The sequence below is a fragment of the Trachurus japonicus genome, chromosome 12, assembly GCF_045865225.1.
Source record: "Trachurus japonicus isolate A0001 chromosome 12, Traja_1.0".
NCBI lineage: Eukaryota > Metazoa > Chordata > Actinopteri > Carangiformes > Carangidae > Trachurus > Trachurus japonicus.
Genome location: NC_140918.1, coordinates 5,914,780 through 5,941,423, shown reverse-complemented (window position 1 = coordinate 5,941,423; position 26,644 = coordinate 5,914,780). Strand labels below are relative to the sequence as shown.

The 26,644-nt window shown below is 42.3% G+C and overlaps 1 protein-coding gene across 3 annotated transcripts; it reads right to left on the bottom strand.

The window, feature by feature from the left end:
• Window positions 1-837: 837 nt before the first annotated feature.
• sbno1 (strawberry notch homolog 1 (Drosophila)) lies at window positions 838-23,123 on the bottom strand. 3 transcript variants are annotated; one of them, XM_085792750.1, is made up of 33 exons: window positions 22,700-23,123; window positions 19,904-20,023; window positions 19,720-19,818; window positions 19,370-19,597; window positions 19,136-19,271; window positions 18,498-18,598; window positions 18,273-18,369; window positions 18,008-18,168; window positions 17,029-17,162; window positions 16,837-16,927; window positions 16,577-16,738; window positions 16,325-16,460; window positions 16,112-16,217; window positions 14,859-15,012; window positions 14,577-14,759; window positions 13,794-13,891; window positions 13,544-13,695; window positions 13,249-13,455; window positions 12,973-13,143; window positions 12,165-12,334; window positions 11,913-12,044; window positions 10,094-10,229; window positions 9,856-9,968; window positions 9,372-9,443; window positions 9,181-9,280; window positions 8,310-8,384; window positions 8,015-8,161; window positions 7,775-7,869; window positions 7,579-7,665; window positions 6,457-6,594; window positions 6,277-6,353; window positions 5,430-5,623; window positions 838-3,853 (listed from the first exon to the last, which is right to left on the bottom strand). In XM_085792750.1, exons 2-33 carry the CDS (start codon window positions 20,021-20,023, stop codon window positions 3,711-3,713), a joined length of 4,215 nt encoding a protein of 1,404 aa, XP_085648876.1. In that variant the 5' UTR covers window positions 22,700-23,123; the 3' UTR covers window positions 838-3,710. The 3 variants fall into 3 exon arrangements, with proteins under 3 accessions (XP_085648876.1, XP_085648877.1, XP_085648878.1); XM_085792751.1 differs by having other exon boundaries at window positions 19,136-19,268; window positions 22,700-23,042; XM_085792752.1 differs by having other exon boundaries at window positions 3,593-3,853; window positions 9,196-9,280.
• Between the last annotated feature and the right edge of the window lie 3,521 nt (window positions 23,124-26,644).

The following is a 26,644-nucleotide window of genomic DNA, read 5'->3' as shown; positions in this document are numbered from 1 at the left end:
CAGACCCTCCACGCCACATGGTTGGACGCACAGGAACAAGGTCTGGCCCAGTCCTGGTCCCGGGTCACGACCTGGGACCTCTGCTGCAGGGGGGGGGGGGGGGGGGGGGGCAGAGCAGGGGGTGATGGGGGGCCGGGGTAATACTACTTCCTGCCACTACTTCACCACTTTTCATTGACATATAATGTAGTTTTTACTCTTTGTAGTAAGGTGAATAACACAAAATAAGATTCAGAATGTGATGTGTTACTTTGCTGACACTAAATAAAACCAAATAATTAAAAAATATGTCACCATAGACGGGGAAGTGTATGTAAATGTAAGTAAATAATTAAAATCAACCCCACCTTTATCATAATAACACATTAAAGCATCATCCAATAATGAAATACATGTATATTATCACCATAAGTGTATTTATATAAAGATACTTTTGCAGATTCAGTCAATCATTGAATAATATGCAATATTAAGTTTTGAACTTCATTTGAAATTTGGTAAATTTACACTGTAATTTTCTTGAAATTACATTCAAAAATCAGTAATTTCCTACAGTAAACGTACTGAATGGCTATTTTGGAGGAATGATGACAACAAATATGACCAAAATTAAGATTTGATTGTGAATTTAAAGTGTCAGCTCATTTAGAACAGATGATTTTAAGGTAGATAAATTAAAATGACCACAAAAATCTGCTCCATCTTGACCAACTACAGGAGAAAATGACTCTACACACTGATGGTGTCCTTTCAGAATAAAACAGGACACAAACAAACCAAAATAAAAGTCTAAAGGCATGTAAATCTCCTGATTCTATGACAAACGCTGCTACGAGGTAGAAGTATACCAAGCTTTATTGAGCATCGCACTCATTCATGTACAGGTAATGTTGAATTTTTGTACAACTCTTGTCAGTAGTGCAACTCGTGCAATGATAAAGAAAGAAAAATAAAATTAAAATAAAACAAAAAGAGAAAAAGTCCTTCAAGTGTTTTGTCGTCAGAGGAGCCGATCTGCCGTGACTTTCTTTTTTTGTTTAAAACGGCATTCGAAAAACAAATGTCACCACGTTATCATCGTCGTTATCGTTGTCAGCAGCAGCAGCAGCAGCAGCCTGTGTACACAACATCTCAAAAGACAAAATAAAACCATGAGTTGTTGGTTTATATACGGTGGTGCACGTTCAACAAGTTAAAATATGCCACTTCCAACAGGAAACTCTCTCTCTTAGAGACACTGTCCAACAGTTGAGATGTGCTGCATGAGGAAAAGAAAAAAAAATCTGTTTGGATCCTTTTACAAATTGTACAAAATCCACATCGGTATGATACAAAGACTCTTTTTCCTTCCTTTGATTCGTTTCTATTTTTTTCCCCACCTGCCTTTGAATGCATCACACTTTAGTAACAGTAACTAATCCACAGGTTCAGATGCATCTTCAATCCATCGGCTATGGGGACAGCTCATGTGTCCAAGACTTTGGTCTGTCCCTTCCAGTGCAGATCGAGGTGGGGGGAGAGAGGTGAGGAAGGAGGGGGGAGTAGGAGGAGGAAGAGAGGAGGAGGAGGCAGAGAGGTTCGGTGGTGCGCTACTCGACTGGAGCAATCACTGGATTTAATTACAACTGGGCTCAAGAAAGCAAAAGAGGAGTCAGAGGAGAGGAGCACGTACGCAGACAGAGCCAGAGTAACATCACTGAGTAGAAGGAGGTGTAGTCATGCATTTCAGATGCACTGTAAAAACCCACCGAGTCATATTCTTTTGTTTTTTTGTGTTTTTTTGTTTGTGTTTTTTCCAAAAAAAAAAAACAAAAAAAAGAGGGTCTTTGTATGAGTGTAACCCCTGAGCGGATTTCCATTAAAAAAAGAAGGAGAAAAAAAAGGCAATAGAAAAAGAAAACATCTGGGCAGAGCGCGGTGTCTGCTCTGAGACCTGCTGCAAAATAAAAAATAAAAAACTCGGAAGGTGAGTGGTCTCTTTGTCTTTGTCGAGGACATGCATTTCACATTTCTCAGAGTTCCTTGGCGGCTTTATAGTGTTTGTTTTCCACTTTTCATTTGGATGAACGGCGACACCACACCAGGAGGAGGAAGGTGACGGAGGAAACGTCGAGGTAAAGACCAAAAAGGTGCTTCTTTCTTTTCTTTTCCTTGTAACATCAAAACAAGAACAAAGTGTTTCCACTGACCAGAGCAAAGAGCTGAAGTCTCAAACAGCAGCTTTACAAAGTCTCAGTGTGTTTAGCATTTATAAAGCAATAAATAAACAGATAATAAACGACTATCACACGCTATAATGTGATTATAAACAGATATGAGCCAGCTGTCAGTGATGTCACTCCCCCTGTGGACACCCGCACGTCTATAAACAGATGAATGACAATATATTAACACGGCTGTAATAACAAAATATACATCTTCAGAGGAGAAGTGTTGACACGTACTGAACAATATCTGCTTTTAACGACATTATATTGTGACTTGTGAACGCTGCTTTTATTTTTATAGATATATATATTTTCATTGGTAATGAAAACACTTTGCAGCTCTGAACCAGATCTCCATTGTGTGGGAAAAGAAAGGCCGGTGTTGTTGGTAACAGCTCGCTCCTCTGATGTTTAACTGTGTCAACATTATTTTCTTACTTTCAACCTGCTATAAATAGAAAAACGCGCCGGACAGCTGACACTGAACCAAATCTTTGCTTGTTAGTGTTTTGTGAAGGTGGCTGACTGCAGCGACACAAAGGCACGACTGACAAACGCCCGACTGTTGTGGACAAAGAGGAACACGACGAGGAAGATGGAATAATTAAAAAAGAAAGAAAAAGAAAGAAAGGAACCAAGGAACTTTGATCAGTTTGAGATCCATGTGCACAACAAAGATTAAAAACAAAACAAAGTAAACTGGTGTGTGACGGTGACGGAGGAGTTTTGGTCTTTGTCTACGTCAGGTTTCCTGCAGTTACGGGACGAATGGTTGAAAGACAAGGAGCCGATTTCTTCCTCTGCGTTAGTGCTGAACAGTGCTCATCATATATTACTATGGGATGTAGTTCAGCATCAAATGCGACTTTCTAATGAATCAAAGGAGAAAAAAAAAAAAAAGTTCTCAGACTCTGAAAGACGCAGGTTTCTGTCGTTGTTCTGGACCGAGAAAAGAAAAGAAAAGAAAAGTCTTTGCTTCATACCAGAGTGTGAGAGTGTGTGTGTCTGTGTGTGTTGTGTGTGTGTGCGTGAGGAGTGGACGACGACAGCCACAGGCCGACATGACGCTCTCCCAGTCTGAACTCCGCCTGCATCAATATATAATCACAAATCTTTTCACTCTGAATGTCAGAGGACGATACGTCACCTGTCAAATCGCTCTAGGTGAAAACAAAGAGTCTCTGGAGAGGAAAATTTAAAAAAAAAAGAGAAAAACTAAACAAAACAAAATAATAAAACAAAAACAAAACCCTGAAATCTTCTCTGTACAACCACGGCTTCACATCTGAGGGTCGGCGCAGCTCGGTGCGACGACGCCTCCCACCCTCAGAGAAGATGGGAACAGCAGGTGGAGGAGGAGGAGGAGGAGGAGCGGTGGGGCCGGCGGTCCTGACGCAGACGGAGCCCCGGTCCCTTCAGAGTGAACTCGAGGGCGGAGGAGGAGGAGGAGGAAGAGGAGGAGGAAGGGTGGGGGGCGGCGGGGCCACGGCGATGCCCCTCTGACTATGTGTTGGGCGCGTGACTCAGACTCTGAGGGTGGAGCTGCTGCCGCTTCTGCTGCTCCTGCACGGCCAGCTGCTGGCACTGGTCCGACGTAGACAGCTTGTTGATTAACGGAGACACGCAGTTCGCTGGAATGATCAGACCTGAGGGGACGGAGACAGAGACACAGAGAGACAGAGAGAGACAGAGAGACAGGGTCAGAGTCAGAGGAGTCAACAGATACAACTAGGAATTGTCACTAGAACCGATACCAGGATGTAAATGAACGTATATGGCACACACAGTGTTGTAGTTGCTCTGCTGTACATCTGCCCTCCCTCTCTGATGGGAATTTACATGTACAGACTCTGGTTGCACAGCTGCTTCCTTCAGCCCTGCACACAAGCAGCTCAGGACTCACAGCATGTAAGATGCTTTTTAATGTAGTCTTTTATTTGCAGCTAACGATTATTTTCATTATCGATTAAGTAAATGATTCTATTAGTTGTTTGGTCAAAAAAATGTTAAAAATTGTTGAAAAATATCAATCAGTGTTTTCCAAACCACAAGGTGACGTCCTCAAATGTCTTGTTTTGTCCACACACCAAAGACAGCCAAAGACAGACTCAGTTTATTGTCATAAAGGAACAAAGAAACCTAAAATATTCACATTTAAGAAGCTGGAATCAGAGAATTTGGACTTTTTTGTTTAAAAAACTACTCAAACTGAGCATTCGACCAGAGTGTCATTTTTGACCTAAAAGTGAATGAATGAGAACAGTAGTTTTCTTGTTGAACGACTTGAAGGACCAAAGTAACGCCTCCATGACTTTGTTTGTATTGAGTCATATTTACCTTCTCTACTCTGTTCTTACTTCATGTTTCTGAGAAGTTGTTGAAGCTCAGTGGAGCTTAAATACAAGAACGTTTGATGTGAAACTTTTTTTTCCTTTATAAAAGTAGCCTGATGAATTTAGAGTTATTTTTTTTTTAATCGTGGTATCGAATAAGTGGTAATGTTCTGGTGTTGGTCTGGTGACGAGCCGACCTACAAGTGAACATGAGAAACTACCAGTTCCACACTCTGGGTGACACCCCGTCTGTTTTTAACCGTCTGATTGATCACACTCTGGTGACCGAGCAGTAAAAATAAAGCTGCCGTCACTGCTCTGACTGACTGACAACACCCATGAAACCAAAACTTGCTCATTTTTCCCACTTCTGCTTTTTGTGCAGTTTAAAACACACAAGCCGTAACGAGTCAGAGTCTCTAACAGACTGAAGCTGCATCGATCTGACGTTGGAACGAATGGACGAGCCACTAAGAGTTTGTGACGCACCCATTCACCGATTTGGGAGAAGCCTCATCAGTAAGAAAAAAAAAAAGGAGTCAGACGACGATACGACAGCAACAAGGAGGAGAAGAAGGAGTCCATCCTAATGCAGGGTTAATTACAGGGGCAGGAAACCGAGGCTGATGTGAAACAGACAGAGGTATTTCCACAATAGATGCTTTAAAAAGGCGACGTGGCATCTGGAGACCAACCAGATCACAACCGTGGAATTACACAACACAACATAACACAACAAAACAAAAGACAGAAACATTTTGTCTCCAGAGCTGAAACCAACACGGAGACGATCAACACCAGGTTTAGAAAACAAAAACCTTTTTAAACCTTTTACGCCTCAGTTGCTCCTAATTCAGAGCAAAGTATTTCTGATCAGACGTCGACGTACCGACTATCCTCTGTCCGTCCTCCGTCCTCAGACGCACGATCTGAACCTTCACGTTGGTTCCGCTGACGGGCGTCAGAACCTCCTCCAGCTCGTTCCACACGCTCAGCACCGAGCCGCACAGGACGTAGTAGGTCCGGCAGCGCAGGCCGATCTCACACTGCAGACCCACCGACGCCTTCTTACAGTTCCCCCGCCTGCACACAGGAACACACACAGGTTTAGAAATCACACACACAAGATGGAAGCAAAGAGTTTAAAATGACTGATGGATGTTGGAAATGAAGCTTTAAAAAGGACGAATCATCACATTAACGTGAAGAAATCCCAGAATAAATTAAACTATTTAAGATGCAAATCATTCAAGATGCATCAGAGACAGAGTTTCAGCAACTGAGGAACTATTTTCAGCTGCGGATTAACACATATTTAGTATTTAGAGTATGTCGGAGAGGAGAAGAGCCGGGTTTCCGTTCACTCTGAATTTTGTCTGGATTCTGGTTCCGGTCCAAAGAGCGGATCCAGAATTCACAAAGGTAAAAGTGTTCACCAAAAACGTATAAAATAGACAATAACTTGTAATACAGTTAAATACAATGAAAGAAAAAGGTTAACTTAATAGCTCTGGGAGTTTCACAGCATTTTTATTAGCTTGGTGCTTTTATTTTGACAGGAAGGCCTGTCTCTCTCACCCTGGTTCCAGTTGCTTACCAAAAGCCACTAAACAGCCCCAGACTAATGCTGGACTGGTTCATGGTGATGAGGTGCAGCCGTTGGCTCAATGATAGGTTTAATGATTTGTAGCAATAAGACGTATAAAGCTTTAAATGCACAGACGAGGTGAACATACCAATAAGCATGAGAGCAGATCTTTGCTGAGGACTTGTACTGGTCGGTCCAGTGCTGCTTGGCGTCATCTGACAAAACCTGACGGGGCAGAGAGAGGTCATGAGTCTCCACATGCAGAGTTCAACTTGGGTTTTTAATTAAAAAGTCACTGAGAAGTAAAAAACACCAGAAGCTGCGTCACCTTCTTAAACTTCTTCTTGATGTCTGCGTACGCCTCCAGTTTGACCTGCCGCCCCGTGTTGGGCCTGTAGACCAGAAACAGCCTCTTCTTGGTGTTCACCTCTTTGACCAGGATGGCTGTTTTCTTGTTGTTCCTCATCTGGGAAAGAAACAACAACTCAGTGTGAGGAAACAGGATAAAGACGGCAGGTCTGATGAAACATCTTCGTCTTGGAGTCGATTCTGTCTCACAAACGCTGCACTGCAACCAGATACATCTGAATAACTGGCATGGACCAGTCTGGGTTTGATGAAAGATGCCAGTGAGTTGCATTATGGGAAATTGCAGGGCACATTTTTCAGACATAAGTCTATTAATTGTGTAAATGTGCTAAACCTTTTATATTTTGTGGAATATGTAAAGGACACGTTTCCAGGAAAGTGAAGATGGAAGCTCATGAAGGAGCAGGAGGACTGTCCTTTACCACACACAGTGACTTCCACAGACTCTTGTTATTCACCTGTATGTATAAATGGTTGGGGCAGGGGGGTGGGGGACTGACAATTTTGTATTTTTGTACTGACAAATCTGTTTGAAAATTCCTTTTCCAAACAAAATTTAAAAAGAAAAAAGAAAAGAAAGACTACTAATTGATCCCACTCTTGGAAAATGTAGGTGTTACAGCAGCAGACAAGGTAAACAGGTGCATAATATTGCACAGTTGGGGAGAGAAGGGTAAAGTGTGCAGTTTGTACACAAAGTGGTAATGTTAAAATGAACAAACAAAAAAAGAAAGAAATAACGAACAAACGAAAGAAAGAAGGAAGGAATAAACAAAAGAAAGAACAAACAAAAGAAAGCAAGGAAAAAAGAACAGAAGAAAGAACGAACGAAAGAAAGCAAGCAAGAAAGAACGAAATAACGAACGAAAGAAAGAACGAAATAAAGAAAGCAAGAAAGAACAAAAGAAAGAACGAACGAACGAAATAATGAACGGAAGAAAGAACGAACAAAACAAAGCAAGCAAGAAAGAAAGAACAGAACAAAGAACGAAACAAACGAAGCGTAGTGGAAAAAGGAACTACATGAGCAGATCAATATTGCAAAGTGATCAGAGTCAGTGAGGGACCGAGTCGTCCTTACCTGAACATAGAAACCATCATCTGCTCCATTCTGATCTGCCCAAGCATGTGTGGCTTCTTCCCACGACATTCCTCTCTCCACACCCACCTGTGAGGAAACACACACACACAGTGTCAGGTAAAGTCACTGTAACCCACCTGGATCCTGAAAGAGCATCTACATGAATGAATCAATGAATCAATGGATCTGAACTGACGGTGAAGAGCTCAACGTGTCCTGACGTGGTGTAGCCCGGCGTGAGGAACTTCCTGCAGTCGACCTTCTGCACCTTCTCATCACCGGAGCCCAGATCTAATAAGAGACGAGCGCAGAAGCAGTTTTTACTCACTCGATACTCGACACCGTCACACTTTGCTCCAACGGTCGGATTTCACAAAGGAGGAAAAAACAAAAAAACTGTTTAAATGATTCATTTCCGTCTTTGTGAGAGTCTCACCGAGGATGCCCATGTCGTATCTGCCGTTCTTCTTGGCCTCCTGGATGACGGCGGCCAGCGTGTCGGAGAAGTACTGGAACAGGGCGTTCTGCTGCTGGACCTCCATGCCCAGGATGCGGTTCAGGAACTTGCCGATGTTGTTGTAGTCTGGCACCGCAACACACACACACACACACGAGGGCACGCATTAGATTTATTTGCAGATTTCATGCATCGTAAATCAAATCACAGCTCTGAGAGCAGCGGTGATGTCACCACCCCTGTTTTTTTCTTTCCTCTGATAATTTAAACTGACCTTTGTCCAGCGAGAGCGTGCCAGATCGGTCCTCCACGTTGATCAGACCAACGCCTATTAATCCACCCTGGATTTCTGCAGGAGGAAAAACACTGTTATTAGAAAACTGCTCATTTTTTTCTTACAAAATACAAAGACATCAACACAGTAGGTGGTAATGACTGGCAGCTGCAGGGTGAAGCGGTCGCTAGGGATTGTCACAATTACTTGTTTTCACCATTAATCGCAGTATTAAACGCCACAATTAATTGATTGCAAAGATTCCTAAAAATAACGTCACTTGCCAAAAAAAGATTCTGTATGAACCGTGTCGGCAGATGTGGCGCCAAAGTAAAGGTAAATGCACAGATACTGGTCCATACAAAGGTTTTTATCGACTAGTGCTTCAAGTGTAATATATTATTCACATGTTTGAAATAAAGTATTCATTCATTCATCTACCTAACGTAGCATTGAACTGGTAGGAATTTAAATGCTAGAGTGTCATTTGTAATTAAAAAAAATTAAAGATTAAAATGAACTTAAACATTTGGTATAGATGACAATTAATGACTTGAATATTTCAAACACTTCCCCTGGCGGATTAATAATTGGTCATGGATAGATAGATATTTTGGTCATAGATAGATATTTAAAATATTTTATAACTAGTAATGTATATTTTAACTATATTTTGATTTTACACATTAATAGTGTTGTGAAATTAATGAATGCATAATAATCGTGATAATCGTAATGCCATGATTATTTCTCTGACAATAATCGTACCAAAAAAATCTATTATCGTGACATCCCTAGTGGCCGCACAGCAAATTAAACGCACAGTGTGAACGTCAGAGTGAGAAGGGGCCGATCCCTGTCTGACTCGTACCTTTGAAAAAGTCACCTTTAAACTCCGAGGGCGGCGACACCAGCGGAGAGTCCAGCTTCACGATCGACTTCATCACTATTTCCAGAGCGTTTCTGCCGTACTGCGGATCAGACCAACGCCAGTCAGACACTAAAACCACACAAACGACACAACACACTACACTCTTGACCACCATGGCTTCCTCCACTCACCTTGTTGTCAAAGTTGAACCTGCTGAGGTCTCTGGTTTCCGTGGCTCTCCGGTCTCCGTGTGTCAGAGCGCCCTGTGGGACACAACGGCCACAGGTTGAGTCAACGTGCTTCATAACCTGACGACCGGTCGGTTCTAACCGTTTGTGCTTATGTCATAGCTATATGTATTATCTGTACTATATGTAATCTACTTTTCTTTTTCTGTCTGCATGCCAGTGTTGCTATGTGTCGCCTGCCTTCTGTTATGTACATGTCCTATTTGTTAGTATGAGCTTTTAGGTAAATTGATGTGTAATTTCACATGTATTTTAAGGCATTGCTTAATTGTTTCTTTTGGTTCTTAGGTTGCCTGTAACATCTGGCCAGAGACAACAGATGAAAACTAGCCTTACTGGCTAACACTTCTGTTGATCAGTGTTGCACTGTCCCTCTCAAATAAACCAATAAATTAAATTAACTGAGCAGAGTTAAACGAGTCTTTACCAAGCTTTCAAGTCTCTTGGCGACGATGGAGGCGAAGCGCTGCTCTCCCGCCAGCTCTGATATGAGGAAGACGTATTCTGGAGCCGTGACCTGGTTCGACCTGTGCGTTCTCCCTGTGTGCACACAAACACACACACAACACAACCTTTAGTACACAATGAACCACGCTGAACCACCATTTATTCAGTTAAATGAGAGACTGAAAGACGGAGCGGCCGGAGGTTTCTTCTCCACTGACCGAACTGCTGGATGGCTCTGTCTGCGCTCCACGGCAGCTCCAGCGTCATGTGGACTCTCCGCCGCTGGTTCTTGACCCGCCGGTCGGCCTGCAGGGAGATTCCTGAGCTGGCCGCCTCCGAGATGATGGCTATGTTCTGGTCGGAAGGAAAAACAACAACAACGACCAGTATTACTTTTCACATAAGCAACAATTAGCAGCCGCTTTGTCTGATCAGATTCATTCTGGTGATGTGGTTTTGTTTGGGTCGATGCTATAGTTCGAATTCCTTCAGCTCAGGTGTGTTTTTGTTTTGTTTGTTGTGCGACAGTAAAATGAATAAAGGCGTTTAGGTGGTTCTGCATTTAATAGGAAACCAGCTGCACACACACTCGTCTCTGAGCCTCAGCACTGAGTAACGGTCAGACACAGGGACGGATCGATCACTCAGACGCCTTTCTCAGACATATCGATATCAGAGTGTGTGAAGACTTTGCAGCTGAGCTCCAATCTGATCCACTAGAGAAAAATAAATGTGTGTTGTGTCTTTCTACTGATTTTTGTTTAATTTATTGACATTTTCCCAGAGTTCCCTTGCTGAGCTGCACTGAGGACATTGTGAATAATAAAAGTTATTTATTGTAAAAACACATTGAGCCTCCAGTAAACGCAGTAAAATACTGTCACAAGAGTTTGAACCATATTTGACATGTGTTTATGTAAGCATGAGTAATAACAGCTGATTCACTGGTTCATGGATTTTTTTTGCTCCCTAATAACAGTGTCACAGTGATGTTGCACTTTCAGCATTTAGATACAAAAGACCGTCATTTCATAATTATGAATCATTTCATGTCTTGTGACCTCACTGTGACCTTGGTTTTTGACCTTTTCCCACCAAAATCTAATCAGTTCATCTCTGAGTTGAAGTGAATGTTTGCACCAAGTATGAAGAAAAGCCCTGAGGAGATTTCTGACAGTCAGACAAAAACATACAACAACACTGCTGCTGCTGCTGCTGCTGCTGCTAATGAAACATGGCGACCTCACAGTAACTGTGTTACTGAACAAGACGCCTCTTCTTCTTCATCCTGTTTGTCATTATTCACATCATGAGATCGAGCTGCAGTCTGGACCAATAACAATCATTTATTCTCCAGCGGCAGCAGGAAATTTATAAAGTGAAGTTAAGCTTCACACTCAGTCAAAGTAACAGTGATGATGTCGTGTGCCATTACAAAAACTAGAGTCACCGAAAATAATCGTTTCAAAGATGCACTGAGATTCTTAACGGGACGATTCTGAATCGATGCCGTTATGTCACAGAAACGATTTTTAAATTCAAATAATTGAATGATGATATTGTTCACAAACAGAGACAGTGATTTATTATTATTTATCTTAAAGCACGATACCAGGATTTAGATTTTGTTTTTGAGAGATTAACAAGTGCACCTTTAAGTAGCCTAGGCCTTTGTGTGTTCAGACTTCAAGGAAGCTGCTGTATTGTGGAAATGCAGTTAAATTAGTTATCATATTTATCTGACTATCTATGTTAATTGATGAATGAAGCCACGTGTAGCAACATAGAAAATTGAGGATGCATTGAAATGTATCATATAATCGAATCGAACTGAATCGTAGACTGATAAATCGTAATCGAATTGAATCGTGTGGCCAGTGAACTAACAAAAACTGTTCAATAAATAACTAATTATTGATCCGTATCACTTCCTTTTAGTCTCAAACATATAAAGTGTGGACGCTGAGTGAATGATCTAGGCTCTAAACCTCCAGTCAGTGATGATTAACATGTTTTCCTCTGTGACTCTGTCTCTACCTTCTCTCCGTCCATGAACCTCTGCTTCTCCGTGAGGTTGAGGATTTCCACGGGGACGTCGAGCTCCGAGCGAGACTCGTAGGTGATGCTGCCGTCGTCGTTGCTGACCACGCGACCTTTACGTCCAGTCATCTGAAGCACGGCAGAGAAAAACAACAACAACACACAATGTAGGTCAGATAGAACAAACACTGATCCAGTTTTAAAACCCCAACAACGGTAATAAAGAAAGAGAAAGGTTGGTGTTCTCACCTCGGCCACGTTGTCGGGCCCGCCCAGCTCGTCGATGAGCTCGTCCAGCGTGTTGGGAGGTAGATCCTCTGCCAGCTGCTCCAGTTTCTCCAGCAGATCTCTCTTCATTTTCTGGGCGTGTTCCACGGCGTCCTGACTCGTCAGACAGGTGTCCTGACTCTCTGCCTTCACTAACCCACAAACACACACTCGTTAAAGGGATAGTTCAACATTTTGGCAAATTGGCCCATTACCGTAATCCCTATAGTTTTAGGAGTAGGTTCGTTACCTTTAATTGTCGGTGCAAGCTATTTCTAGAACGGCGGAGCAGAGCTGTGAGCTGCTCAGAGCTACGCTACGGAGGCTCATGGGATTTCTTGGTTTCCCTCATCAAACTCATCAAATACACAATCCAACAACTCCAAAACGCTCTGGTGGACAAGTTGTGACCTGCACATTCACCACGCTATGAGATAATAACAGAACGTTACCAGACGGTTGTTTTAGAGGTAAATTCATGCAAAACCGCTGATGTGCGTTGCCTTCAGGGGCAGTTTTTCAGCAAGCAGTGTCTGTATTTCCCTCTAAAACAACTCTGTCTGGTAACGTTCTGTTATTATCTCATAGCGTGGTGAATGTGCAGGTCACAACTTGTCCACCGCCGTTCTAAAAATAGCTTACACCGACAATTAAAGATAACGAACCTACTGCTATGACTATAGGGATTATGGCAATGGGCCAATTTGCCAAAATGTTGAATTATCCCTTTAACTCTATAAAGGTCCCATCAGTTAGTTATCTGTGCTGTGATGTGTTACGTTGTGTTTACCTGGGGCCGGGGCGCTGGGGGGGATGACGGGGGCGGTGAAGGCCGGCCTGGTGGAGCCGAGGCCGGAGGCTAACAAGGCACTTTGAATGGAGTCTGGGTCGATGCTCCGCCTCCTCTTCTTCTTCTTTTTCTCTTTGCCTTTCTTTGGTTCCTTCCTGATGAGCCACGGATCTAAACACAGGAAGGTTTTTACAGGTTTCCACTAAGCACCGTTCAGGATCTAAAACGTTTTTTTTCTTCTCTCCGCTCGGCGTCCTCGGCCTCTCTCAGACTCACCGTCTTCGTCGTCGTCGTCCGACTCGTCTCTGAACGGGTTGAAGTCGTCGTCTTCGTCCGCCGAGCTCACCGACTTCATGCTGTCGTCGCTGTCTTTCCCGGACTCTCTGTCTGAATCCTCGGACTGACTCTCCTCCGAGCTCGTGCCCGACAGGCCGCCGTGTTTGCGAGGTTTCTTCTTCTGTTGCTGCTTTTTGATGTCTGCACCTGGACAGAGCGTCGACGCAGACATCAGTTATATCACAGTTTCCTGACACGTTCGGTTTTATTCTTTTATTCTTTTAACTTCCATTACCTTTCCTCTTCTTGCCCTTCTGGTCGAGCTGTGCTGCCGTTTCACTGGGAGACGGCGTCTTCTTGGCCGAGAGGTCGATGCCCAGCAGGCTGTAAAGCTTCTGTCTGTCTGGAGCTGGAAAGTGCTTCTCGACCAGAGACTGCAGCACACCTCTGCAACACAGACAGACAGACACGTTTTATTACAGCCACACTCACTTCACCCGGATTAAACAGCGAGGGTAGAAAACCGTCTGCGGTGTTGTCCGTACTTCGCGGTCGACACAAAGTCGTTGAGTTCTCCTCCTCCTTCCTCCAGGGCCTCCAGAGTTCTGGCCTCGCCGGTGGACTGAAGACCGATCACCACACACTGAAACACAAACAGCAGATTGAAAATGTCCTTTTAACCAGAAATGATCAAACAGTGGTCAAGGCCTTTATTTACCCAATCAGGCTCAGGTCTGATTGTTTCTACTCAGATTTTTGAGTTTAGCTCGCAGAGCAACTGATCTTTTTTCTTTTCTGGACTTGTTTCTCCCTAATTTTAGTCTAATTCTATTATCGTTTCATTCAAAGAGAGCCAAGCAAAGTATAAAATGTCACAGTGAGACAGGGGAATCCAACCTTGTTTCCTCTACTTTTACAAAATGAAAATGGTTCAGAGCTACTCATGTTTTGTAACATTCATGAAAATAGTTTGTTTTTAGCCTCTATCATCCTGGTAGCTGAAATTGTCTCTCCTCTATTAAATCTGAAAGGAGGCTGAAAGTCACAGGACATGTCTGTTCTGATGAGTCAGCGGTCCTGAAATGTGTGTTTCACTTCTATAATACACATTTTTACTTTTACGTTAACTTTACGAGTTCTCAAATTTCTGTATGATTCATTTGGCAGCCTTTGGCGAGCTACTTGGAAAGCAACGTGTTGGAGACCGCTGCTGTAAGGCCTAATCCGCTTATAGCAATCGGAAGTCAATCTGGGTGGAAATGAAAAATAAAAAGACTAGGAATGTTTGTGCTTCCTTTGTTTCTTCCGTCTTTCATGCAGCGCCTCACCTTCCCGTTCTGGACCTCCTCTCTGGCCAGCTGCACCACTCTGCGCACTTTGGATGCGATGCAGAGGTACTTGAAGAATCGCTGGTGGGCCGACCAGAACTGGCCCCACATGGACTTCTTCATGCGTTGCTCTGCGTCCATCAGGTTCGCCGCCTGCTGGAACTTCTCCCGAGCGCTCACCCACTGAGAGGAACCAAGAAAATAAATATATTTCATCTAAGCATGAAATAAAGAACCAACAGCGACGGTTTAACCGGTACAGGCTCCTCGTCCTTCACTCACCAGCCTCACAGACTTGTTGTACATGTAGATGTACTTTTGAGCCAGCGGAACCTCCTCGATCTTGAAAGTGACACCTGTAAAACTCAGCTGCCTCGCTATGTACATCCCTCTGAGTTTCATGTCCATAGCGACGATCTCCATGGCACCAACACCTCTGGATATGAGAAGAAAAGACAAGACAAAAAAAGCACATTAAAGGGGAACTTTACAAGTCCAGTAGATAGCGGGCTGCTTAAAAAAAAAAAACACTGCTGGATCGGAGATTGATTTATTTCATTAAAAACTAAATGAAAACAACAAAATAGCAGCGTTATTCCTGACCAGTGTGTCAAAAGACATGCAAGCCAGGAAATGTAACGAAATGTAACATCGCTGAGTCACCCTCCGGTCTCTCTGTCAGACACTGGACTGCAGGTGATGTCAATCAGCGTGCGGAAGTTTAGTGCTGCTGTGAGCTGAGAAACGTGACCGTTGTATTTAATTTAGTGAGGTAAATGAAACGTCTGCTTCAGAAGTTATACCTTGTCTCGGACACTTCCGTGACACGTTAAAGAAACAAACAACCCCATGAATCTCTTTATTAATAGCCTTTAAAATGATGTGTTTTCTCCTGTGGGACGGGAGAAGACACAAAATCAATGATCTCTATTATTGTGCGGGCATAAATTCTCAGAGTTTGTGGGTGCGGGCGGGAGTGGACATACACATGGCGGGAGTGTATAACACATGTGTTGTGGCAGGGCTCCAAACTGCCCCTAATTGAGAGCATTTTGCCCCTAAATTTTGAGACCGTGCAAGTAAATTTTTTGATCTTCTTGTGCCTGTGCAACCAGTTAATTTGCCATTTTTTTGTTAACACTGGTGAAATGTGAAATGGGCGACTCAATGAATCTGTAATCTGTCATTATAGGTGTCAGGCCAATGTGTTTGAGGATCATTAATGAAAAGGAAATGTGAATATTTACTTAGCAAGTTGATTTATGTGGTAAGTGTCCCTAAATGTTCTGCTTGCACTCCATTTTTTTTTTAATTTTAGGTGAGGGGCCACTGTGCTCCAAGTAAAAAAAGTTTGTCTGAAGCCCTGCGTTGCGGTTACGGGCGGTGTATATAAAACCATCACAGTTACTCCTAAGCTGTTTAATTAAGGTAAAAATGCAGCAGAGTTTAGGTAAAAATCCTGCATCGTTCCTCTTTAATCACAGACGACTCTCCTCCCGTCTGAATTACAGAACACAACAGAAGGAGAAACTCACCTGCGCTCGACAGCCTGAATAAAGTTGCCAAACTCCCTGAACGGTGTCTTGTGTCCCCAGATCCCCAGCCGGTTCATGTAGGCCATGTTCCTGGGTTCAGAGGCACCTGGACAGAAACCAGCTCAGTGACTCCAGTGTTTGCTCATGTTCTCCCTCCACGCCCACGTTTTGATGCTGCCAGTTCAAACCGATAACGTCGACTCACTAACTCACCTGTAGCACTTGCATACACAACCCGAGCCTTGGGGAGTTTGTTCTGCAGCTCCAACACTGCGAGTCCAGTCTTAGTCGGTTTGGACGATCCGATCGGACAAACATTTTTGGCTTTGTGACACTCGTCATAGACGATCTGGAGACGTTTGGTTAAGGAAAGTCAGTTTGCATCCCTGGCACAAAAAAACATCCCGTTTAAATGACTTTGTTTTATACGTAAATTGACTTTAATTGGCTTCTATAAGAGGATACGACTCCATCAAAGTCCTCCCCGCACCAGTGGAGCAGCTGATTGAATCTCGTCTTGTATTTGCCTCCTGATTGGCTCTCTCCTATCAACGATGAGTAAGTGGCGAAAATCACACCTTTCTTCACGCTCCCGTTGTGTTTGGAGGAGATTTTGCCGTATTTGAACTGAAAACAAACACAAAACAAAAAAGCAATTGAGTCACATTTTGACATTTCAACCATCTAGTAAACACTCACACACTTCTGTTGTCACGGTGACTCACCTTGTTCAGAGAGTGAACCTGAATGTTTTTGGCTCCGATGTCCCTTAAATCCCGCTCAGCGTCGTACTTCAGGTCGTTAGAGACACTGAACCTAAAAGACAAAAGGAGGTGAAACATCAGAAACATGAGGTCGAACACAACAGTTTGTAGTTGGCCATGTTGAATATGATCCAGGAGGTTTGTGGTTTTTACCAAAGCGATCTCTTGCGGCCTAACAAGTAATTCTCATAGATGATCCCTGCGATGGTTCGGCCTTTCCCAACACCGGCTCCGTCACCGATCAGATACGCAGCTCGATCGCCACTCGGGAGAAACGTCTCATGTTGCTGCAGCACAGGAAATCAATTAACGCAATTAACTTGGGCTGGGTTTAAAAAAAAAAAAAAGATTTCCGATTAATATCAATCTTCATTTTAAAGATGCAATATCGATTCATAAAATCCTTAGATCGATCTTTTTTATGTTTGTATTTTCCTGTTAATTAGTTAGAATATTGAGTACGAATAAGAAATGAAATATGAAACTCTACTGAAGAGTTGTTCATGTTAAATAAATGTGCATAATGTAACTGCTTTTGGGTCAACTTTTAATGTAGCCTAAAAATTAATATTTTCATTAATAGGGAGTTCCATCCTTGTACAATTTGCAGAATTAGTTCTGTGAATCTCTTTAATAAACATGCAAAATACCCAGCCCTACAATTAACACTCACACAAAACCATTAAAAAAGAAAAAGAAAAAAAAAAACACACAAAGCGTTAACCTGGGGTGTTGGTTTTGGCACCCATCTTCATTTCAAAATGGGATATTAATTATACATTGTTTAGGGGGGTGGGGGGGATTTTCAGGATCCCCACAGACACTTTGAAAAATTAATTATATTCAAACAAAACCCAATGTCCTGCAGAGTAAAAGTAGAATATTAAAAGCAATTTTCGAAAATGTGACTTTTGAATAAATGCAACGTTTAAAACCTCTGATTACGGTGTAATTAACTTCTGAATAAGAGAAGGATTTTATTCAGGTTGATCCTGGATATTGAATAAAACATGTTCGTTTCTTCCCCGTTTCTTTCGATAAAAAACTAATTTCATTTTCTGTTTTAACTTGAAGTTCTCAATTTAAATTTTTCACCAGGGTTTCATCTCCATAAATTGAAAACAGTGTTTACCTGAGCAGCGTAGGTGATGGCCTCGAGCTGCAGGGCCGACAGGCAGCCCCGGTCGATGGTCTCCTCTGGGATGGACAGTCTGTACCAAACGTCTGGAGGGTTGACGCTGGACAGCGAGCTGGTCTCCACCACGGGGTCGGGGTGCCGCAGGCCGATCTTTACTACAGAGACAAACCACCGGGTCAGCAGCCAATCAGCACAGCTCGGGTCGTCAAACGGAGATAAGACTTCATATATTTGAAAAAAACAAAACAGTAACACTCACATTTCATTGGCATGTACTCTGCATACGTCTCTGCGTGACCCAACTCGTCCTCCTCCTCTTCCTCCGGCTCGTCCTCCTCCTTCATCCCAGGAGGTTTCTGCACAGGGATCGACACACGGATCAATAACCTCCCTCAATATTCACATGTAAATGCTGCAGTACGTGTAGCGGCCTCATGTGTGTTTCTAAAAACGGACAATTAAAACAACCAGAGCCAGCGCTCACCAGAGGATGTGAAAAGTTTTGCATCTTGATGTCGTCGCTGATCCAGATCCTGGCCGGATCTTTACCCATCACCTCCTTCTTGATCCCGTTGTTGATTTCATCTGAAAACAAACAGATGTTTTAATGAAACAGTGACACAAACACTGAAGTGTGGCAGTCATCTGTATTCTCATTTGGTATACTTTATTTATTTATATTATTTATTCACTTCTAACAAGCTGCCCAGTCTGAAGCGTCTTTTAAATTCTATTTACAAAATCTAACAAACAACTCTGATCAAAGACTTCCTCTTTGTACACAACTCCTTCTCTTTACAGTTTCTAATAACAGATGTAATCTTTGTTTTCTTTACCGATTTACCAGGTAAACTGTTTGGTTCTATCTTCACTCTGTGCTGGGACTTCACCCTGCGCTGAGCAATAATTATAAAATCATCAACTCACTCTGAGGAGACACCAGGAGGGTCAACCCACCAAGAATTAATAACCAGCTCTGCAGTTTTTAGCTCATTATCTTGGTTTCTCTGAGGTTCTTTTCAACTTTTCTTTTTAACATTTCTGAGGCGCCTCCAAAAACAGGGATGATTAAAATCGTACATCACGACTCTCTGGTTTTAATTGCACATTTCAATAACTCACTTGGACCTGTAGCTGTTGCCACGGGTGGAGCGATGTCGGGCGGAGGCTTTAGCTTCATCAGCTCCATTAGGCTGCTGCCCTTTAGGCCGGCGCTCTTCGCATGGCCGGTCCTTAGAAGATCCTTCAGCTGAATCTGCTGTAGAAAAAAAAACACACGTGATCATTAACAACCCGGAGGATCGACTTTAACTCCAATGTGTCGTCCTGGACTTTCTCTCTCCACACACAACGGACCTGATCTCTGTTAGAAGGCACGACTGTGGACGCCGACGGGGGAACATTTGTGGTGGAGGGGGTGGATGAACCTCGCAGGGCTGAATTAGCAACGTGCACCACCTTGGTGACGGTGATGGTGTGTTTGATGGGGTTCGTCACTGATTGTTTGGTCACGACAGCTCCCAGCGACGGCAACTGATTCAGCTGATTTAAGACAAATGTGGTGGTTGATGGCTGAGGTTTGTGCTGTGGGAGACATTAGACAGAAAGAGAGAGAGACGGAGTTCGATTTAATTCATTCCACAAAACAACGAGGCGTTCAAGTGTTCAATAATTAATCAGGAGAACATCATGTTCCGTAATCTCACCCTGATAGTAACTATAGGGACTGGAGCTGGAGACTCCGTTCGAGCAACCTCCGTCGTCTCTGCCCCCACGCCAACATCCAGGGCACTGATGGAGATAGACTGGAGCAGACGCAGAGATCACAACATTAAATGGTGGAAAACATCTCCTCTGGTGCAGAACACGTCAAACTACAGATCGTCTTACTTGCTGGGTTGTAGAGGGCTGTGCAACATCCTGAGAATCAACGTCAAAGAAGCCGATATCATTTGGGCAAATGCCGCTCTCACTCAGAGCAGCGAGGAGTAAATCCTGTCCAGGATCCATCTGCAAGACAAATTAATAAAACTTTATTAACATCCATCATGTCGCAGCAGCGCCGACAAACATTTGTTCATGAAGAAAAACAAGATTACGTGACGAATGAAAACAAATGGGATTAAATGCCGAGATGTTCTTCAAGCAAATCTTTTTTGTTTCCAGACTCCAAAGTGTTTGGTTTCTCAGCTTTAGTTTGTTTTATGACAGAAATCTGAATCCCTTTGAAAACAAACCATCTGAACACCAGTTATTGAGCTTTAGGAAAATGTGATCTGCATTTTCCAACATTTATTAAAACAAACAAATAAAAAAAACTGCTGTTATCTCAAATTGTGGTGATGTAGCTTTGACAGTCAGCTTTGACAAACTCAAAAAGGAGCATGTTAATTATAATAATTTACAATAATTTAAACACAACTGTTACAAATACTCAATGAATGACAATTTTCCCTCCGGGGACATTAAAGTTTATTTTGATTGATTGATTTGATTGAATCTGAACTGAAAGAAAATTCACTGTTGATCGTTCTTATAATCAATTCATTGTTTGTCATTTTATAAAACAAAAGAAACATGAAGCCATTGATGCTTACAGTTTCTCTCGTGTTTATTTTACAACAAACCGACTCTTTTGAATTTGTACGCCTTTTACGGAAATACAAGACTTTGTATTTATTTGTTTTACAGGTAAATTTGAATAAAAAAACGAACGTTTCTATTACTTGGAGAGCTGAATTTAAATATAATTTACGTAGCTAGCAACACAAGTTAATAGATGCTGCTGATGTGCATGTTTACTGAGTACAATAAATACAGTTATAGGACCAAAAGACTACATAAATAAATGCACTTGCAGGATTTTATACTTTTTGTTTGTCACACATAACAACAAACCTAATATTTTGGACTTTTAGCCAGTTAGTAGGAAACACACTGCATCACTTTGGAGGCTGGAAAACTACAGTAAATGTTTGGGGATTTTTTCAAAAACATTTTCCAACATTTTGTGGACAAGAAGCTTAACAAAGAAATCAATCAAATACTCGACAGTGAAAACAAAAGTTAGTTGCAGCCCTGGATATTAGAAAAAACTATGGGAACCACATGTATGAGCACACGTGTGGATCTAACAAGTATGACAGGGGCGTTAAAAATCCAGTTTCTGGACAAAAATTAACTAGCATTACATTTTTACATGTAATATATAAACGGATAAAAAAAGAAGATAATCCTTTGTCGTCCACATTTCACACACAGACAAAGTTATTTCAACCCAATGATAAGAAAAACAAACCGTCTCTATTGTAAATGTTTTCGCTTCACCGCATCTGATCAAACACCGCACATGGGGGAAAAAAACTGAAAATGAAACTCTTCAAAATGAAACCACAAACTCGGGATATCCGCCATTTAAACAAAAAAAAAAGACCCCACCAACGACAGAGGAATAAGATTTGTAAAGAAAAGCACATTTACACACCAGACCTGAGTCCCCGACTCTTCACCCAAAACAAGACACGTGTTTGCGCTGCCCTGCTTTCAACTTCCTGATCCCTTTGACTAAACTAAACGTAGTTCCCCCTCCAACTCCTCTACTACAATAACTTACCACAACCTGAACCAACACGCCACCAACACATCCGCTTCACCCCCGGACTCGTTAGTCTCACCTCAGCCGGTTAATTATTATAAACAAACAGGATCTATCTATCTATCTATCTACCTCCGTCCGTCCGCGCGGCGCATCAACAGTAGCAAACGGTCACCACCGCGCGGGTTCGGTAAGAGCTAACCGCTGACTGACACTGTGTCATACCAGCTTATAACTGGCCTGGCTCAGCCCAGGGTGACACAGCCAGCTTAGCGGTGCTATTAGCTTAAAAAGACACTTTCACATTCATTATTGCTTTACAAAATAAAAGACGAAGCAGTGGTGTTTATCAATTGTGTGGTGGAAACTAACTAAAACTGAAACAATGTGGTCGATCCAGCCGTTGTTAATGTCACCAATGTCATCGGTTTCTTTCGCTCGCCCCCACAGTTGGTGTGTCGACCTCACAGGTGGTGACATTAACGTTATGCATTGAACTGTTATCATTAGTATTAGTATTACCCAGTGTGTGTGTTTATTGTTTTGTTTGTTTTTTTGTAACTTTGTCTCTGGGGCGTCAACAGCGAGCGTTTTGCGTTAACGTTTTAAAAACACACACAAGTTTGACGTTAGCTAACTTAACGCTGCTGCTGCCGCTTCTGCTGCCGCTGCTACTGCCGCTGTAGAGGAAACTGAAATTACCGTTAAATGTAGCTCCGGCAGAAAGCTCCGGATTACAGAAAAAAACACAATGTATGTGGCTCTCTCTCTGTGTGTGTCTGTGTTTGTGCGGCTACAAGCGGCTCGGTTTGCTAACACGGTTGTTGTTGTTGCTGCTGCTGCTGCTGCTGCTCTCGCGCAGTGTCATCGCTGTCGCTAGCCATAGCTAACGTTAGCAACCGAAAGCCGTTAATATCGCTAACCGTTGTCGCATCAAACAAAAACAAAAAAAATAACCAGCAGAAAAACCTCCCGTGTGTCAAAAACACGACGTCAAGTTGTTCCCATTTAAACGCGGAGGTGTTCGGCTTGTGTTAAATGTCTGTTCCCCCCCTAACCCTCCCTCTCTCCCCGGTAGGATGCGAGGTTACCTGACGGTCGGTGAGACGGTCGGTCGGTCCGCGGGTTGTTGTCCTCTCCGCTCCGCCGCGCTCACGCCATCTTTTTTTATCAAACGCTCCGCCGCATGCTGGTCACGTGACGTAACAGCGGCCGCGGCCGTTTGGTTTTTTCTCTCCCGCTGCCGACGCCGGTGTAAACGGCTCCTCTCGCGGCGGCCTCGGAGACACTCCCTTTCGACGACGGTGGAGCGACCGAAGCGAGAAATACGGCATTTTTAAAAAAAAAAAACATTAATGTTAAAACGACAAAACATAAGCAGAGTCACCGAGCTAATGCAACGTCACGTGACCGCGCTAGGTCTTCGCCGGAAGTGACGACAACGGTTTCTTCCTCGTGGACAGCTTCCTCCGTCGATGCACCTCGTGTCTAATCTGATGACTGCAGCCGGGTGGTGAAAACCATAAACAAAGAATGAGCAGAAAAATATATAATTTACTTTTTATTTTTATTGAAATAATTATATATATTTATTTATATATAATTAAATAATTGTATTCTGTAAGTATCTCTATTTATCTGATATCAATCTCTGTTCTGGAGACACTGGTAGGTACAGTTGTCTCTTTTTAACTTTATAGTAATTCTATTTTTGATATCAGTGATGTATATTTCTATCTCTAGCTTTAGTCTCTTTTATTGTTTGTGTTGTGTGTCTGTTGTTGTGTTATGTCTTGTTGTGTTATGTTTTGCTATGGACCCGGAGTTGTTCTATTCTTCTTTTTATGAATATATAGTGCATATCTTGCACACAAATATTTTACATTTATTCTATTTTATTTGATCTTATTTTATTTTATTTATCTTTTTATTTTATCGCTATGTTTTACTATTTTTTGTACCTTTGTGTCTGCACCTAATAGTGAGGCCACAAGGTGACTTTGTTCATGTTGAACTTCCAGGGTGATGTTAAAGCACTTTTCTATGACCATATTTTATTCTTTTATGGATGATTGTATTGTTCTTCTATTGTATGATTTGTCTGTTCATGATGTCTTATGTCTTTTATATTGGGATTGCTGAGTTCCCGTCTGCACAACAAATTTACCATCTGCCTGGTACCAATAAAGAAACCTTGACCTTGACCTGACACCATGTCATGTTCCATGTGCTGTAAACTGACCTTTACTGCTCTTGGCAATAAAAACATTTCTGACTCTGATTCTGACAATTGTAGAGAGATTTGGGTAAAAATATATGTATATGGGAAAATGTGCCATCCTTGTACCTGGTTAAGCTTTTAGGAAATGCAGCACATAATACATTACTGTAAAATAGATGTGTATCTAAGCAGAGATAAACAAGCCGTCATATAAGTATGCATATAAGTGCATAAAAACTCACAGTGATGCAAAAACCAGCAAGCACATTAATGATAATATGAATTAATAATGTCAGCTGAAGTGTTGTGCAATATTATTAGTGTTCCTTGGAGTTTGATTCTTAGTATGTGTGGAATGATTGCAAGTTAGTGTTTGCATTGTGTGTTTATTGTATTTTTAGAAGGTTTTTAGTGTCATCGCTCTGTTTTTGGGAAGGGGTTTTTAGTCTTGTCTTTTAGTAGGTTTTCAGTCTCATATTTATACCTTTAGAACATTTTTAGTCTCATACTTGTGTTTTTAATCAGTTTTCAGTCTTATCTGTCTATTTTTTGTAGGATTTTAGTCTTGACTTTGTCATTTTAGAAGTTTTTTGGTCTCGTCTTAGTCCTTTCTTTCTATCAATAGGGTATCATCCTTGCAATCCTATCTGCTCTCACATGTCATGTAAATCTCACTCACCTCGACAAATGATAACAGGAAAATTCTTCCCTGCTTTCAGTTACTCCCTCTTCTCCATTTCAGTGTAAACATTACCTGGCTATTACTTCCAGCAAAGTTGTGTTAATCGGCTCCAGTGTGCTTGTGTTCTGATCTACCTGTAATCAAATGTGTATGTGTTTATATGTGCATACAATTATGTATGTATATCTATATATATATTATTTACCTTTGTGTATTCATATATACAAGATTGTGACAATGTGTGTATGGTCTCAGTATATGGGAAATAAGGGCTTGACAGGGTGGAAGGGGTTCGAGTTCATATTGTGCTTCCACTGTTAAAGCAGAAGTAAGCGATTCGGTCGTTTTGGCTAACTTCCTGTCAGCAGATGGAGTTAGCAGTCCCCGCCCTCGTCCCTACGTCACCACATTCACGCGCATCCCTTGGCTGCACACACAGAGAGGACTGCCCCTTTATGCCGTTCTCTCTCCTCATTGGATAAAGGTTGTAGGATACAAGGAAAGTTTTCTCCTCGGCTTACAGCAGAGCAGAGTGACCGACAGACCCGTGTTTCAGACCAAACACTCTGTATAAGTGATTGCCGTCGGAAGATATAACTATTTAAGACTTATATTAAAGCAGAAGTAAGCGATATTTTTGTGTTAATATAAGTCTTAAATAGTTATATCTTCCGACAGATATCACTTACATAGAGTGTTTGGACCGAAACACGGGTCTCCCAGTCCCTCTGCTCTGCTCTGAGCTGAGGAGAAAACTTTTCTCATATCCTACAAGTTTTATCCAATGAGGAGAGAGAACGGCATGAAGGGCTGTGTGTGCAGCCAAGGGATGCGCCTGAATGTTGTGATGTAGGGACGAGGACTAGGGATGGGTATTGATAAGAATTTAGCGATTCCGATTCCATTATCGATATTGCTTATCGATTCGATTCCTTATCGATTCTCATTGGGTGAGGGAATAAAAGAGAAATGGGTTTGTTTGCATTAATGCAGTGGTTCCCAACCTTTTTTGGCTCATGACCCCTTTTGACATCACAAATTTCTGGTGACCCTCATTCAAGATGAGCAAGCTCAGATATTTGTATATGCTGCATTTTATTTTATCTTGATTTATTCAAGAAAGTGAATATATCAAGAATATAGTTGTTTAAGATTGTGAAAAATAATTAGTTTATTTATTTATTTATTTATTTTTAATCAATTACTAGACATTTAAGGCGATCCCATTTGAATTCCAGGCGACCCCACATGGGGTCCCAACCCCAAGGTTGAAAACACTGTATTAATGGCTCTAACATTAAAAAAGTTGACAGGACCGACCTGCCTGGACAGGTTAACACTAGACCACTGTGGCTGTGGGGCAGCTGTGCTCACAGGAGGAATTTAACAATGTTTCCATTACATAGTTTTTATGCATCTGTATCTTCTCACTAGTTATTGTTTTCATAACGTTCGTTTTTATGCGGAGCAAGTGAGCGAGCGAAAGAGAGAGAGCGCGCCAGAGAAAAGACACAGGGCGCAGCTACCGTTTCACCTGGCTACGAGCAAAACCTGAAAGGAAGTGATTAGAATGAAGAGAGAAAAACAGAAAGAATAGACATGTAGCCTGTTCAGGAGACGTTGTCCTGTCCTCACGACGTGAGGGAGGGAGGACCGGAGGGTGGCTCTGGCTCACAGGTTTAGTGATGAGGAAACGTCACTGTCAGCTGCATCTGTCAGCAGCTCCGCTTCACACAGACGCGCCACTAACTTTATTTTGTGAGAACAAACGGTGACATGTGGATATAAACACTAAGCATCCTCATTTATAATGAAGATTGATTTTAACGGAACGTTACGTAACGTCATTAATCAATTAATGCGCGAGTTTCTGAACCAAACGGAATCGATAAGGGAATCGTTAAAGCAGACACGCACACGATTCCAAGAATTGATCCAAGTTGGAACCGGTTCCGAAGAGGAATCGGTTTTCGATTCCCATCCCTAACGAGGACCAATAGATCCATGACAAGGGCGGGGGCTGCTAACTCCATCGGGTGACAAGACGTTATGGTGCGTTCAAGGCAACCCGTAACTCGTGTGTTTCCGACCTGTGAACTCGTACCAGTTCGATCTGGTACGAGTTCACGGGTC

Coding starts and splice junctions, on each gene's coding strand:
- sbno1 (XM_085792750.1), bottom strand. CDS start 20,023: ATGGATCCTGGACAGGATTTACTCCTCGCTGCTCTGAGTGAGAGCGGC. Junction 13,456..13,543: donor GAAGGGCAAGAAGAGGAAAG/GTAATGGAAGTT, acceptor CGCTCTGTCCAG/GTGCAGACATCAAAAAGCAG. Junction 9,969..10,093: donor CAGAGCCATCCAGCAGTTCG/GTCAGTGGAGAA, acceptor GTGTGCACACAG/GGAGAACGCACAGGTCGAAC.